This window comes from Hemiscyllium ocellatum, chromosome 14 (assembly GCF_020745735.1).
Source record: "Hemiscyllium ocellatum isolate sHemOce1 chromosome 14, sHemOce1.pat.X.cur, whole genome shotgun sequence".
Lineage (NCBI taxonomy): Eukaryota > Metazoa > Chordata > Chondrichthyes > Orectolobiformes > Hemiscylliidae > Hemiscyllium > Hemiscyllium ocellatum.
Genome location: NC_083414.1, coordinates 31301875 through 31319310, shown reverse-complemented (window position 1 = coordinate 31319310; position 17436 = coordinate 31301875). Strand labels below are relative to the sequence as shown.

Here is a 17436-nt window from a genome sequence, read left to right as displayed (position 1 = left end):
GTCTAATGAACAGTTTATCCCAATCTACTCTACCCAGACCGCTCATGATTTTGAACAGCTCAAACAAATCTCCTCTCAACTTTGTCTTCGCCAGGAGGACATAGCAGTTTCTCCAATCTATGTATTTAAGTACTTCACCACTGAAACCATTCTTTTCAACCTTTTCTGCATCCTTTCTAATGCCATCGCATCATCCCTCAAGTTTCAAGTCTAAAACTGGATACAGCAATCCAGCTGAGATCAAACCACTGCCTTATAAACATTCACCATAACTTGTCTTGAGTTCTATGCTGCTATTTATGCTTTCTTAACTGCTTTTTCAACAGATAATTCTCTTTAAAAAATGCATTTGCACAGAAACTCTCAGGCCCCTATGCTCTTGCATCCCTTTTAGAATGATATATTTTATTATACATTGCCTTTCCTCTTTCTTCATACCTAAATGCATCGCTTCACACTTCAGAGTATAACTTTCGCATGCCATTTGTATGCCCATTCCACCAGCCTGTCGATACTCTTTTGAAATCTATTGCTGTTGTCCTCATAGTTCGTGATTCTTCCAGACTTTGTGCCATTTGTAAATTCTGAAACTGTGGCATGCATACACAATTTTAATCATTAATACTGATCAAAAAATGTAGTTATCATAATACAAACCTCTGGAAAACAGCATTATTTATCATCCTTCTGTCCAAAAAGAAAATCAATCATTCACCACTAATCTGCCATTACTCAGCCAACTTTTTGTCTATGCTGCCATTATTCCGTTTCTTCCAGGCCATTGGCACATAGGATTAAGGAAAATCCCAGGCACTTTATAAGTATACTAATACTAAGAGGATTAGCAGTGAAAGAGTAGGGCCAGGTAGAGACCAAAGGAGCAATCTGTGCTTGGAGCCAGAGGACGTGGATGTGAGGTCTTAAATAAATATTTCTCATTTTTATTCTCAAAGCATAAAAAATTGTAGCTGAAGATTTCAGTTGGGATGATGAGATTCTAGATCATATTGAAATTAGTACGGAGTAGGTACTGGATGTTTTATCAGGCATGAATGTGCATAAATCCCCGGGGCCTGATGAGATGCATCTCAGCCTGCTACAAGAGGCAAGGGAGGAGATTTCTGGGACTTGGACAGAGATATTTAATAATTCACAAGCCACAAATCAAGTGTCAAGTACTAATCTGGTCCCTTTGTTTAAGAAGGGCAGCAGTGCCAGTCCAAGTAATTACAGAACATTTATTCCGATATCAGTGGTGGGGAAATTATTAGAAAAGAAATCTAAAGGACAGGATTACTTGGAAAGGCAGGGATTGAACGGAGATAGTTAACACTGGAATTATTGGAGGAAGATCCTGTCTGACTAATTTGAGTTTTTTGAAAATGTGACTAAATACAAGTACAGTTGATATGGTTTACAGTAAGGCCTTTGTCAAGATCCCACAGGGAAGGCTGGTCCAAAAAATAAGAACCCAAGGGATCAAACACAAAATTGGATCCAAACCTAGCTTGCAACTAGGAGGTAAAGGTTGAAGCTGGAGGATTGTTTGAGCGATTGGAAGCCTGTGACCAACAGTGTATCACAGAGAACAGTGCTGGCAAACTTGCTTTTGGTGACTTGGATGTGAACGTAGAAGGTTTAATTTGTAAGTTTGCAATTACACAAACATTGGTGGTCTCAGGCTACATTATTGATTAGCTGGGAAACTGATCAGAGTAAACTGGAATTTAATCCCAATAAGTAATAGATGATACATTTTAGGAAGTCTAATAAGGGAAGGATATGCATAGTGAACGGTGATCCATAGCGAGTACTGAGGAACAAAATGGCCTTGGTGTACAAGTCCATGGATCCCTAAGGTGGCAGGACAGGTAGTGAAGAATACATACGGGATGCTTTTTTTCACTGGGTGTGGTGTAGAATGTGGGAGCATGGAAGTTCCCTTAATAAAACATTGGTCAGGCCACAGATGGAATTTTATGTGCAGTTCTGGTCACCACATTATCAAAAGGTTGTGATTGTACTGGAGTGGATGATGAGGAGATACACTGGGATGTTGCCTGGGATGTAAAGTCTGAGTTTTGAAGAGAGACTGGATAAGCTTGGATTGTTATCCCTGGAGTAGTGGTGGCTAAGGGGAGATCCAATTGAAGCAAATAAAACTATTAGAGGCATACATAGGCTATACTGTGAGAATCTTTTCCCCATGGCAGGAGTGTCCAAAACCAGTAGGCATAAGTTACCGTGAGTAGTAAGTGGTTTACGAGGGATCTGAGGAAAGTGGCAGAAATATGGAATGAAGTACCTGAGAAGGTGATGGAGGCAGATATTTTTACACTATTTAAGAAGCATCTGAACAACCACTTAAAATGCCAGCGCAAAGTAGGCTGTGGCCCAAGTGCAGGTAATCAGAATTCGTGCATTTTGGTATTTGTTGGTAGACACAGTGAGCCAAAGGGCCTGTTTCTACGTTATATGACTCTATGACTTCAACTTTTCTGACAAGTCTATTGCTACTTTCTCTGATACCTTTCGGAAATCCACTTCAAATGCATTCATCACAATCTTCTCAAGCAAATTTGTCAAGCATTATTTGTCCTCAACAAACTTATGCAGACTTTCCTTAACTAATCCCCATTAATTAATCCAAGTGACTAAATTATCATTTCTAAAAGCTTCCTAACATAGAGGTTAAACTGACTGGCGTAAAGTTGCTGTTCTTATCCTTATTCCATTGTTCAAACAAATTTATAACAGTGACAATTCTCCAGTCCTCTGGCACCACCTCTATCCAGAGAGACTGGAAGGTTATGGCCATACCCCTCTAAATTTTCACCTTTGCATTTCCCATATGTTCCTAATCCAGTCCCCGAGACTAAATATTCCCAGCCTCTCTGGTGCCTCCTTTTCAACAATCTTTAGCACGACTGATGTCTCAACTAGCTTCTCTTTTATGATGACTTTTTCAGCACCTTCCTCCTTGGTAAGTCAAATGCAAAGTGCTCATTTAGTACCTTAGCCATGGCCTTTATCTTCATGGGCAAATCTTCTGTTGGGTTTAAATCCTCTTTTCACCACCCTATTACTTTTAATATGACTACAGCAAAAAACATTTGGATTTAATAGAACAGTACTTGAAATACATATGCTTAAGCCCACCCACACTGAATGTGATTATATCCCAAGTGATTTAGAGATATTTTCTGACAATTACACAGATAAATCTATCAACCAATTTCTTCATACTCTAGCGTGCTCTTTTCTATAGATTTATTAACTTTTAAGAAAAACTTATAACATTGTTAGGCCACATTTTAAACTTATAGTTCAAATTTGATTTTTTGAGACCTTTTCAATAAGTTTGTCAATAATCTCTTGTGTAAGAGTTTTAACACCAAAGCACCATTGTACTAGTTACTTTTTTTTGAAAAGCATGCTGAAACAATTAATCGCATGAACAGCCTGTATCCCGTGATGGCTTTTGACCCAAAAGCAGGACAGTAAGGAAAATATGTAAATTAATTTATATTGATTACATTATTGATTTTAAGAATGTTTGTTTGGAAAGGACTTCATAGAGTCTGAATCGACTATAAAGATAAAATTCAACTTTAGTGGATAAGAAATAACGGTCCCTGTGATCATGTGAACCTGAACCAGGAAACAGTACCAAGAGGAAGAAATTAAAATCAGAAGTCATGGGGCTGACAGGCATAAAGAAGACCTACAAGTAGTGAAGCTGGAGGTCAAGGCGATTAGCACACAGATATAAATGGAAGAGAAATCAAACAGAAAAAATGAAAACAAGGGAATTCTTGTAAGCAGCAGCAAATCACCTTCAGAAAGAGGTCTTTTTTTCTGGTTCATCACAAGAGGAGACAGGAGCTCTTGGAGGTACCTGATGAGCTGTCTAAAACTGTCTGAAATGTGTAAAGCTGTATGAATAGGTCAAAGGCCAAATAGAGCTCAGAGTTTTTGTAGAAGTGCCCAAACAACAAATGAGGAGTCATTAGTTAAGGTCATTTGAAAGGGAATACTGGAAAATGTAACTATAAGGACTTGCGACCCTGAGTCAGAGAGAGAGAACTGATAAAAGTTTACGTTGCTGCCCATGAAACCCAAAGGGGGAAGACTTTATTGGATAGAATTGCTGAGCAACTTTGCACAAAAAAGAATATTATGGAACTGCTTAGCTGCAAAGTATCACATTTGTGTGGAAAGCAACCCTTCCTCAGGACTGATAGTAGATAGTAAAATGGGTCTATATGCAGAAGATAGAGTGTGGGGAGGAGGAAGGGCATAAATGATAGGTGGGAATAGAGTCCAAAGAGAGAGAAGAACATTTGGACAACCGAAGGAGTGGATAACGATCTGGTTATGAGAGTGAATAGATATTAATGGGGACTGTTAGTGACTAACAATGGGTTGTGTGTAATGACAGACTGTATGAAGACAAGGCCTGGTTTGGGGGGTGGGTGGGGGGTTTGCAGTAAGGACGCAGGAGAGCTCAGGCCCTAAAGTTATTGAATGCAATATTGACACCACAAGGCTGAGGGTTCCCAAGCGGAAAATGAGATGCTGTTCTTCCACCTTGTGCTGAGCTTGGTGGACCACTGCAGCAAGCCTGATCAGATGTTAGCCAGGGAACAGGGTGTATGCTAAAGTCAGAAACAAAAACAGAAGTTGCTGGAAAATCTCAGTGGGTCTGGTAGCATCACAGATGTATGGTACACAAGTACATGAACACAGTGGATAAGCATATCATGGACATGTGCTCAGTGACCACATTGCTATGATCATTTTATCTCAACACATTAGGGGTGAGATCGAAGAAATAAGTTTACTCCGTGAAGGGATGGCAGAAAATTAGAGAACAAGCCCTTTGGATCTTCTCCTAAGTCATGCACAAGAGCAGGGAGATGAAAATTGGTGTGAGCTAGCAGCTTGATGCATTGCATTTTTGAACGTGATGTAACTGATTAACTGGACAAAGCCAAAAAAACAGGAAAAGTCATTCCCCAGATAGGTAGGATAATTTACAGCTCTCTGTAACAGACAAAACTGCAAAAGGATTAAGAGCAGAAGAGCTGCTTGTCTTCTTCATCAAGGTCTGAAAGAAATTTTAACTTTCAACAAACAACTGAAACTAGTAAGAGGGGCAGTTAAAATCAAATGGGAGACTCACCACTGGCTTTCCATCTAATCTTACAGGGATCAAGAACACTTGCATGAAGCAATTAGGGTCACCATTTGAAGATGTAGATGAGGATCTGATGATGGTATTAAGACAACTCCTGATCACAGCCCAAACAAGAGCATTGAACTGCAAAGCCACCTTGTTTCCCCAGCAAAACAAATTGTCATGGAATCAAAGAATTCCGCAGTGCAGATAGAAGCCATTCATCCCATTGGGTCTGCACCAATCCTCTGAACAGCATCCCAACCAAAACCCACCTCACCCCCGCCCCATCCCCATAAACCCACATTTACCATGGTTAATCGACCTAGCCTGCACATCCCTGGACACAGATCTGGTTCCATGAGAACAAGCAATGCAGGTTTGTTACAATTTTTTTTCCCCTTTTGGTCCAAGGGTTTCCTACAGGTCTCAGAATCAAATCTGAAGTCTTCTGTTGCTACCTCTATCACAATCCCCATTCAACCTCTCTCTCTCCAATCCAACAACATTAGCATTGGGGAATGTTCATACTGGCTCCAATCAGGCTTCCTGCAGTTCAACTGTAACATTGTGCAGCCACATCCCAGCAACGCTTGCATGTTGATGAGCACCATTGTTACTCATTTGGACACATGTACATTCAGAAGTTAAACTTTTTTTTAACATGCAAAAGGAAAGGGAAAATGTTTTTGAAGTATTATTCAATCTAATTGGGATCACAACTGAACTTAAATTCTAACCACATCAGACAGAAAATAGTACAACATTGTCTGCAAAAGGCTCCTCTAGAATCACAATGCCAATTAAGACTCCACATTACAAACAAATTGCTCATATCTGGAGTACTTGCTTATCTGTTTGATCTTTATTTTATAATTGGAATTAATGAATTAATTACTTATGAATGAAATTATTCAACATAATTACTGTTACAACTCATTATTCAGCTCTAGCAGACCAACAAGTAAGCATAATCAGTTCAAAGAAAGACAATCTTGATGCATTAATGAGATTTGGGGGGAAAAGTCAAGAAGCAGTACAATATAAAATGCTTAGAAAATTACTGTGTACAATAGTTTCACTACACTTCATTTTCCCTGCTTCAAATACTTAAATAATATAAGCAGTATTAATAAAGACTTTATCACCACCAGTAAAAGTAATTCCAATATTGGAAAGTAATTCACTTTTCACTGTATAATTCTGCAATTCTGAAGGAAAAACACAAACTTTGTAATACACCTGCCCTTTTACAAAAATAAGTGTAGTCTATGAAAATCAATCAAGTCTGCAGAAAGTGAGCACTGCACTGCACAAAAAAAATTGTACCATCTTAAGAAATTTGACAATCTGTGCATTTAGAGGCGTTTTCATTGATAGCAACAAATAACTTGCAATACTATATCCAGAATATTGGACCACAATAGTAATGTTGCCTTTTTAGGTAGAATTGAGCCCATGGTAAGATTCTTCTGTTGCTTATCTATCTATATTTAAATAAGACTAATAGGAGTAATTAGGTAGAAGTAATCAGAGCACTTACCAGGTCATGATTAGTTGAATTTGAGTCATCTTCTGGGAAAGGTATGTAAACAGCTAAGGCCACACAATTGGCAAAAATAGCAATCAATATAAAGATATCAAATGGCCTGCATGTCGTGTTAAGGAATGCACTGATTCAATGAAAATTAAACTAAATAATTAATGAAGACCAACAAAATCCTTTAATTTTTCATAAACAGCTTAAATCACTGGATAGTTTGAGGGTGGCATGGTGGCTCAGTGGTTAGCACTGCTACCACACAATACCAGGGTGTCAGCCTGTGTAGAGTTTGCACATTCTCCCTGGGTCTGTGCAGGTTTCCTCCCATAGCTGAATTGGCCATGCTAAATTGCCCATAGTGTTAGGTGCATTAGTCAGAGATGGATAGGGGAATAGGTCTGGGCGGGTTCTTTTTGGAGGGTTAGTGTGGGCTGATGGGCCTGTTTCCATTCTGTAGGTAATCTAATCTGGATTGGGTTCACCTTCAAATCTCTGAGTCATGAAATACAGCAGTTTCATTACAAGTAATTTTGGAAAACATTATGCAAAAGAAAACAAATTTGTGACCAATTAAAATTGACTACATATTTTGTTAGCATACAAGTGTTTCACTAACTTAATTGAGTTTTTCGAAGTAACAAAGAAGATAAATGACGGTAGAGTGATGGACGTGATCTATATGGCTTTCACTAAGGCATGCGACAAGGTTCCTCATGGTAGACTGGTTAGCAAGGTTAGATCACATGGAATACAGGGAGAACTAGCCATTTGGATACCATTCAAAGGTAGGAGACAGAGGGCGGTGGTGGAGGGTTGCCCTTCAGACAAGGATCGGTGCTGGGTGCACTGCTTTTCATCATTTCTTTTATTGATTTGGATGTGAACATAGATGGCATAGTTAGTAAGTTTGCAGATGACACTAAGATGAGAGGTGCAGTGGACATCAATGAAGGTTACCTCGCAGTACAGCAGGATCTCAATCAGATGAGCCAATGGGCTAAGGAGTGGCAGACACTCTCTAATTTAGATAAATGTGAGGTGCTGTATTTCAGAATGACAAATGGGCACGATTTATGGTAAGGTCCTGGGGAATGTTGCTGAACAAAAAGACCTTGTCGTCCAGATTCATAGTTCCTTGAAACTGAAGTCACAGGCAGATCAGATATTGAAGAACATGTTTGGTACGCTTGCCTTTATTGGTCAGTGCAGAGTATTGAGATCATCAGTATAGACTCAAGGGCCAAAGAGCCTGTTTCCATACTGGAGGGATTCTAAGGATCCTATAGGAATTGGGACATCATGTTGCGGCTGTACAGTACATAGTTAGGACATTTTTGGAATTGTGCATGCAATTCTGGTCTTCCTGCTATAGATGTTGCGAAACCTGAAAGGGTTCAGAAAGAGTGTACATGGATATTGCCATAGTTCGATGGTTTGAGCTATAATCAGAGGCTGAATAGTCTGGGGCTATTTTCCCTGGAAGGTCAGAGGCTGAGAAATGACCTAAAAGAGGTTTACGAAATCATGAGGGGCATAGATAGGATAAATAGACAAGGTCTTTTCCCTGGGGTGGATGAGTGAGTCCAAAACTAAAAGGCATAGGTTTAAGGTGAGAGGGGAAAGATTTAAAAGGGACCTAAGGGACAACTTTTTACGCCAAGGGTGGTGCATGTATGGAATGAGGTACCAGAGGAAGTGGTGGAGGCTGGTGCAATTACAACATTTAAAAGGCATCTGGATGGGTATATGAATAGGAAGGCAAATGGAACTCAATTAGGTTGGGACATCTGTGCTAGCTTGGACGAACTAGACTGAAGGGTCTCATTCCCGTGCTGTACATCTCTATGACTATGACTAAATGTAAAATGTTTCAAATATTGAAGCACTAATGTTAGGCAACAGATATCTATTTCAGGGAATCAGTTGTTTGGTACTGAGTTTAATGATAGGTCATCCATCCAGCTGAAATGTTAACTCTGTTTTTCATTCCACACATGTTGCCTAACCTCTGAGTACTTACAGCATTTTCTAATATTACTTTTGTTAGATAATTATGGTTGTGCAATTAACTTACAAGAACACATATTTGTTTGTCACTATTATGGAACATACATTATGAATGAGCTTGAAAAGTTTTCCAGATACAACGTGCCAAAGTTTGAGTTCACCTTCAGATAAATAGCCAATCATAACGTACTGCAATTGGGCTTATTAAGTATCATAGATTTCCTAAGAAAACACTTTGTTCAATTGAAGTCAGTTCATTCAAATTGCCTTGATTTTGTTGTTTTTTTATAAAACGATGCAAGAAACTTTGAGGTTAATGCTAATTGCATATTGTCCTTACATGTAATTTGCTGAATGATATTTTCCACTAGAATTAGTTTTGCTGAGGATTTGCTACCGTTTTGCCTGCAAATACAGTATCCTATATATTCAGTCGCATTTTATGTGCAATATGTAAATGCTGCGATGACCTTGCAGGAAGATACTCAAAAAGTAGAACACGCAGCTTCTGATTTTTCACGGTGTTGTGTTAAAGCTCTTACGCACATCATACGCGTGACAAAGAGCAGAGGAAAAAGGATACTTCCATTCTACAATACTAATACATGCTCTTCTAATGGGGTTGTTGAGATTTAAACAGAATAGGGCACGGGCTGGCCTGTTATTCACAGTACTGCCCTGCTGCTTCTTGCTCTTGGCGAATTGCTGGCGTTTTCTTTGGGCTGCTGCACTGTTGGATTCCGTGGTCGAGTTCATGGTTGCGGCAGCTTTAGCTTGCCTAGCCGCGTCAATAGCAGCTTGCCAGGATAGTGCTGCTGGCCTGGGTAGTTCGGAGTTTGACTGGAAACCCCGTCCGTCGCTAGATAGAGGGAGTCTGTTGGTGACATAATTTACTCCTGTGAAAGAAAGACATAATCAGATGTGGAAGTGACCTTTTCATCTAAAAGGGTGATATGTTTACCAGGTGTAAAGCTTTAAAGCAATCCTTCAAACTAAATAACAAACCCGTTTTTGAAATCGTCGAGAGTAAATACACCATGATTTTGTATTTAAAACCAACAACAGCGAACATGTGAAAACTGCAAAAATATCCAACAAAACGGTTCAACAGCTGGCATTGTTGCGAGGTTACTTTAAGGCTACATTCAGAGGCTTCATGTCACCACTGCCTTACACACCAATCTGAAACAAATTGTGTTTATTTAAACAGACGAGGACGGCGTGTGTATCTTTCTGGCACATTAACTGTCACAAAATGTATTCCATTGAAGCAGGTATATTGAAAGCGAAGTCTGCAATATCCACAACCAAGGGTGTTTCCCCCTATTCAGCATGATGCGATAATTAAATCTTAGATGGACTAAAACTGTTTAAGTAAAAAGTTATTTAAAATCCAAATGTTTATTAACCACCAGGTTTAACCGAATTATGCTATAATCCGAAAGAACGGTCGGTTCTTCTGCTCCTTTGTCAGAAGTGAAATATCTACCATAAATCAAATAGAAAGAAAATAGCTTAGGGCAAATGTCAGATATATGAATTAAAACCTTCAAAGTCACTACAGCATCCTCGATTGTGCAACTGTAATCAACCTCACATCACTTGCCTTCGTAGGGCTCCTTTAATTCATACATTCTCGCCACTTTCGTATTGCATCGAAAAATAAATTGACTAAAAATGAAATGACGAGGCGGCTTTTCATCCCTCGACCCCCATGATAGTCAAACAGCGGCCGCTATTTCGTTTCCCTCCGTTTTTTTATCAAGCATCATTGTGTAACATCCGGGCTCCGTTGGTGTTTAGCCGACGGGTTTCATCGTTGTCGGCTCGGTGCGCCCCTGTCCCTGTCTCCCTCTCTCTGCCGGCCTGACTTTGACAGGAACCGTGCGAGCAGTGGACCGGAGCAGGGATGAGCTGCACACTGGGCTCGAGCGGCGACTGAGGGTGCGCGCGAGATGGTGGGAGGTGGGAGGTGCGGGGTCGGCAGGTATTGGGGGATGCGGGCGCGTGGGGAGACGTTGAGAAAGCGCGCGCGATGGTACAGGGCGCGAGCTCGTGTGACAGAGATAAGGGGCGCGCTCGTGTGAGGAGGAGGACGCTCACGGCCGGGGTGACGGGAGCGCGCTTTCAGGTGTCCTCTCTCGCATCATCCCTGATTTAGGAAAAAAGGGAGGGGGTGGGGTGGAAAAATGCCACCCCTCCCATCTCCAAGCATCGAACCCTCTCCCGAAGGGCAGAGGCATCTGAATCCTAATCGGCCGAGAGTTACAGTGGGCAAAAGTGCTGTTGCCAAGCAACCGGGGACAAGATGGGGGTTGGAGAACCATCATTTACCCCCATCTCTGCAGCAGGTCACCATTTGTTCAAATGGATATATTTGCGTAAGGAGCATGCATCTGCTTTTAACCGTGTATCAAATAAGACTAGCATTTCAGGTAAGCGTTCTACTTTTAATGGCAGCAACTTGGGACTGTCAGTGTGTCAATAGTTCCAGGAGTGAAATAGAAAACGTTATTATCATACATCAGAAAACTGGCAGAACTTTGTTTTTTCAGCGCACCTTTGATTTTTTTTTCTGTCCAAATGTGTGTGTTAACTAATCGAAAAGAAATCGTCAGTGCTTCAAAGCTTGAAAGTTGCACACATAATGGCGCACTCAAAATAATTTTCAAGACAAATAATAGCGAAGAGCCTTATAACACATGACACGTAAAAAACCTTATTGATTGAACCTTTCCATGCTTCTTATAATTATGATTGTGAGTGATAAAAGCAAGTCCAAACCCCTCCACACACATCATTTTCCACATTAGGTATAAGTTTATCAAACATTACTTCTTCCATCTCCCTGTGAATATATTCAGGTTGATAACGGAATTATTTGTGGGGTTTTTTTTGTTTCAGATGCACAGCATACCAATTTAACAATGAGTCTGCTTGCATTCATTCTGCACAGTTGTTGGTCTCACTTCTAAATTTGTGATGGCCATTCTTTTAGGCATTCAGAATACACATTGGACCTTGTCCCACTCAATGTTCTTCAGCAACTGTGGCAATACCAATGAATGTAAAGTGGCAAAATGTCTTCAAAGGAAAAGAACCAAGAAAGCGGAATATGCTCTATAAACTCCATAAGCATTGTGACTCTCCACGTCTTCTTGGGCACATCAGAAACTGCTATCTGGACCATATATACTCAATGATAAACAAAAAGAACAAAGAACTCAACAATAATGTCTGTTTGGCTACCAAGCTATCCGGAGTTATGCATTTGGGTCTACAGTAAACAGTGGTGGTGAGGTAGGATAGGTGAACACAAGTAGAGGATACCATCTAGTTGGTCAATGGGAGGAATGAATCCAGTTGGTAGCTGGAGGGATCAATCAGAGGAATGGAAGGGAGGGGGAGGGGCTGGAAAGGGAGTCAGGGGATCTGAAGGGAGGTCATTTGAAATTGAATCCTCCAGGCTGTAGACTGCCCAGGTGGAAGACGAGGTGTTGTTCCTCCAATTTGTGGTCGGATTCACTGTGGCAACAGGGGAAGCCAAGGTTGGTCATGTCAGAAAGGAAGTGGGAAGGGAAATTAAAATGGGCCATAACTGGGAAGTCAGGTCAACTCCTGCCGGCCCTGCTGAGGTACTCAGTGAAACATGTCCTGAGTTTATGTTTGGTTTCACCAATGTAGAGAAGAACACATTGGGGGGCACCAGATACAGTAAACTAAGTTGAGGAGAGGCGATGAACTTCTGTCTCACCTGGAAGGACTGTTTGGGGCCCTAGATGGAGGTGAGGGGTAGTGTGTTGGCAGGTTTTGGCAGTTGTGGGGAAAATACCTGGAGATTCAGAGGGATTGATGGGGAGAGATCCACGAATCAAGGATTGGAGAAGGGAACAGACCTTGCAGAAGGCAGAGAGGGGTGGAGAGGGGAAGATGTTCTTGGTGGTGAGGTCGAATTGGAGTCGATGAAAATGTGTAAGAATGATACGTTGGATGCAGAGATTGGTGGGGTGTTAGGTGAGGACAACAGGGACCCTGTCTTTATTGTGTTTGGCAGGGAGGGGGCAGTTTAAGAGCAGTAAAGCAGGAAATGGAGGAGGTGCAGTGGAGGGCTGTCTGGATGACAGAGGGGGTATCAGCATGTTGTTCAAAAGAGGTGGACACCTAGGATGCTTGGGAATGGAATGTCTTCTCATCTGAGCAGATATGCAGAGGAAATGGGAAAACAGGATCTTGCAGAATACTAGGGTCAGAGGAGGCGTAGTCCAGGTAGCTATGGGAGTTCATGGGTTTATAGTAAATGCCTGTCTGGAGACTATCACTGGAGAAAACATTAGTCAAAAAGAAATGGATGGATTTCAGTAAAACTTGAAATACAGATAGTGTATCGGCAAAGGAAGTACTGATTAGCTTTTTGGCAACAATATACATTTCGATCCTGTGTTAGGTTGCCTTCCTCAGATTCTTACACACTTGATGCAACTGCAATATGCCAACTTCTGTGCACAACCATGATTTGTTTCAACAAGTACAATCTTTGGAGGATCATTTAACACTCTTTGCAATGCTTGTGGAGCATGTCAAGCAAGGCTCCCTAAACAAGGGAACCATCCTCCCTTTATACAGGGTTTTCCATCACAGTCAGTCATGCACACAAAACACAACTCCCTGCCACTCCCCCCGGTCACATGCCACCCAAAAACAATGTAAAGTGATTATGTTATTCCTTAGAACAATGTGTGATTAGGTTATTCCTTAAACTACGGCATTTACAGAGTATGATTAGATTGTCACATTCTGCCCATGCAAGACAGAAAAACACACCACCCAGGACATCCAATTTTCCTACATGTCAGAAGAACAAATTAACCCTTAAACATCTCATTCCCTCCATTTATGATTCCATGATAACTAACTAAATGAAAAAGGTGCTACCAGCTTATTCATAAGAATCTGACAGCCAGAATTTCAGCAAGTTATTGACACACACATACAATTACTATAACAACAAGAATGACTAGATCCCCAGGATCTTCCCAAGGGGAAAAAAAGTGTTCACCAGTAAAGTTCTTAAATCCACAGTCCTTAGTGACCACTCCAGCCCCTCCAAGTTCACTGGAATTGAGCCAGTTATCTAAAATCTCCTTTAGTAAAATCCAACCTGAAAACAAAATCCAATCTGGCAGAGGTCAGTTCTGTTGTGTATAGTGGATAGGGAGTCCAGGCGTCCAGAGATGCAGGGATCAGTACTGTTCTTGCAAGGTCGTAAGGATCCCATGCAATGAAATGTGCTCCCAAGGCAGGGTGCATATTTGTGGGGTTAGGTGTAGCCATCAGTTTGCTTTTGGCCATCTTCGTGTTCGCTTTTGCAAAGTCCAACCGGAGCATCTGAGGATTTTCGGGATCAAACTGAATGCCATTCAATGCATTCTTTGCTGCTTCTGCTCCTGCTCTGCTGTCAAATGTAACAAAGCCAACTGGTTGTTTTGATGTTAGCTTAATCAGTGAACCTTCATAACCCTTAACTGGTCGAAAGAGAAAGTAAAGTTCATGTGGTTTAATATCCATAGGAAGGCCACTGACAAAAAGCTACAGACTTCTTCTTCACTGTTGTTAGCTTCATCACTTTTCGTGCTCATGACTGGGGAGCTGATTGAATCCATCGTGACCCTCTAGTCCAGGCAGACAGTGCTGGTGCTGAGAAGCAGGAGGGATTGCCAGAATGGGTGCAAGACATTCTGGGATCAATTGTCCACCAGAAACACTGATCAAGGTTCCCAGGAAAGTGACTTTGCCGCTGAGTGGGCAATGGGTAACATTTCCAGGGGGATGGGTAAGTCAAGTGGGACTTGGATCGGGTTGTGGAGGGGCGGGTGGTAGTCCGAAGGCATGCCTTACCTGGGAATGGAAAAACTTTAGAGATGATGCTGGCTGCTGAAAGTATCTTTACATTTCCTCCCTCTTTCCCTCCTTGCCAAGGTGGGTATCAGTATGAAGATAGTCAATAAGCATTGGTGACAAAGAATCAGGTATACACACTTGGCGAACTGGAGTGATCTAAATGCCTTTTGATGCAAAATGTGAAAACCCATGCACCTTCCATATTTGTTTTTCTGGGCCAGGGACATTCCCCCGGAAACGCTGCACTGTGACGATGTCTGGTATGCCCATTGTTTTTGAGGCAGGTAATCGATTTAGCACTTGCAGTTCACAGAGGGACGAAGAATTGCAGGTTGTTGCCACGTCTTTGGCAGCTTGATCAGCTCTAGCATTGCCATTGCTGATGTCTGTATTATCTATTATATGGGCAGTACATTTGATTATGGCCAATTGCTTAGGGAGCAGGATGGCTTTGAGGAGATTTCAGACATATAGTGAGTTCTGAATAGATGTCCCTGAGGAGGTCAGCAATCTGCATTGTGACCATAGCTGGTCATTGGTGTCATGATTTTGAAACATTATTGGCAGACCAGACATGTCAGGAGGTACCTCTATTTTATTCCCACTTGATAGTCTGGCTTGGCATTTCAACCCTCATTCCTTATTTTGCCTTTCCTTTCTCAATTTTTCCTGTTTTTCTCTACAATATCATAATCCTCACACTGACTCTTCAGCACCTCCCAAGACTTAGGGTTTCTCTCATGATCACACATGCTAATCCCTCTTTGACGTGCGTTATTCTTCCAGCTGGCTTGTTTATTTTTATTCATTATTTCCTCAGCAGTCTTTCTTCTTATGGATATTGAAGTTTTCCAATTAGTCCCCTTATTACATTTCCAAATTGCTTCCTCTGCTTTTAAACATTTTTCTATGTCCCAAGTCCCTCCCATCAGCCAAATTTCATTTCCCAATTTTTTTATTTAAGCATCCTGACAGGTGCCTGGATCATTCCTCATTTTGGTGGTCATTCCGGCATAACCGATGCAGAGGAGTTCAGACACCTGACTTATCCAACGTCTGTCCCATTTTTTAAAGTCTCAACTTCCTAACTTATCTCTATGTACTAATTCAGTGTCCTCAATCTCTACACCCACTTTATGATCCTGACCTTCGCGTGAGGGATTTCCCCTCTTAACAGCTGGTCTAAGGCAGGGTGATTGAGACAGACACAAGTGTTATCCTTTATCAATGTACTGTGTTCCAGGGCCTCAAGTCCCACCTCTGAATTCCAGGGGGACTCGAACCTCACTTGCCAGTAACTTATAGTTCTGAGGACTCTAACCTCCAAACTTGAGGGGGAGTTGAACTTCCCTGGGAAGAACTCATTGGCATACAAATGCGTAAATTATCTCAGAGATTCTGTCACTACAGAGTCCTGGGAAAGAGTGGTCGAATGAGTGATTGGTTAGTGAGAGAGATCAAGGTAAATCTTACCGAGTGGGCCCATCTGTCTCACATTATGTCCCGCAGGCGATCATTTACTCAGTCCACCTAGAAGCTCCATATATGTTGGAATCCCACTCTTATCGCCAAATGTTAGGTTGCCTTTTTGAGATTCTTAAACACTTAATGCAACTGCAATACACCAACCTCTGCAAATAGCCACAATTTATTTCAGCTTTTGGAGGATCACTTAACACTCTTCGCAATGCTTGCGAAGTGTGTCAAGTGAGGCTCCCTGAACAAAGGAACCATCTCCCTTTATACAGGGTTTTCCATCACAGTCAGTCATGCATGCAAGACACAACCCCCTGCCACTCCCCCATAGTCACATGCCACTCAAAAGCAATGTAAAGTGGATTAGGTTATTCCTTAAAACAGTGTAATTAAATTGTCACATCCTGCCTGCAAGACAGAAAAACACATCCCCGGGGACATCCAATTTTACATGTCAGCAGAAAAAATTAATCCTTTAACATCTCACCTGAACATTTTAAAGAATCCACTAACATTGAGAGATAGGAAACATTTACAAGTGTTGTGCACTGTTAATTCAGAATATCGTAGATTGTCTTAGCTGATGTCGTAAACATCATATAGCCATACAGATTTAAACAGAGTTTTCATAGCCAGTTGGTGAGTGTGATTTGGTGTGAAGCTTGATCAGCGAGAAGGAAGTTCTTAATGAAAATATTTATTTTATTAGCTTTGTCATTACAAAGCATCATCAAGGAACAGAAAAGCCTCATGGAAAAGTTACGTTATGGTAATAGGTTGAGTTAACACAACTTGAAGGAGGTGTGTGCTCTACTGAGTCCCCTCTTCACTTGTTTGCTATTGAATATAAGGAAGTTTATTTTAAACAGAAATAAATACTGTTTTTGTTTGTGTTGACATGTTCAGTAACACAGTTATATGTATATGAATTTCAAAGAAGAATTCAAAATACAATAAGTGGCACCAATTCAATGGGAGACTAGGAGTGTAACACTCTCTTGTGGCTGTAATACAGATAATACTTAGATGAAAGATACAATGGGCTCAGAATAAATATCAAATATAAAATGTTAATTTAGTCTCTGAATGTAAAAAAAAATAAAAGCAACATATTGTAACAGAAGAAATAAATGTTTTGAAGGGACTCAAAAATAACTGTTTCTCTCTCCACATTTGCTATCAAACTTGCCTAATTTATCTTGTGCTTTCTGTTTTTATTATACATTATAACAGATATTCAGCTAAAATTAGCAAACTTAATTAAACCAAAAGTTCAGGTTGTCAGTTTGCTCGCTGAGCTGGTTGGGTTTCTTCTCAGGCATTTCATCACCGT

The 17436-nt window shown here is 40.9% G+C and overlaps 1 protein-coding gene and 1 pseudogene across 1 annotated transcript in view; both read right to left on the bottom strand.

The window, feature by feature from the left end:
• LOC132822470 (voltage-dependent L-type calcium channel subunit alpha-1D-like) overlaps window positions 1-10363 on the bottom strand; it is a 579417-nt gene extending 569054 nt beyond the window's left edge. The window contains exons 1-3 of the mRNA XM_060835847.1: window positions 10336-10363; window positions 9313-9625; window positions 6723-6828 (exon numbers count right to left, since the gene is read on the bottom strand). Coding sequence (XP_060691830.1) covers window positions 6723-6828; window positions 9313-9625; window positions 10336-10363 — 447 coding nt within the window. The remainder of the gene's footprint in view (window positions 1-6722; window positions 6829-9312; window positions 9626-10335) is intronic.
• Window positions 10364-13856: 3493 nt separating this feature from the next.
• Window positions 13857-14365, bottom strand: LOC132822469 (RNA-binding protein with multiple splicing 2-like; annotated as a pseudogene).
• Window positions 14366-17436: the final 3071 nt, after the last annotated feature.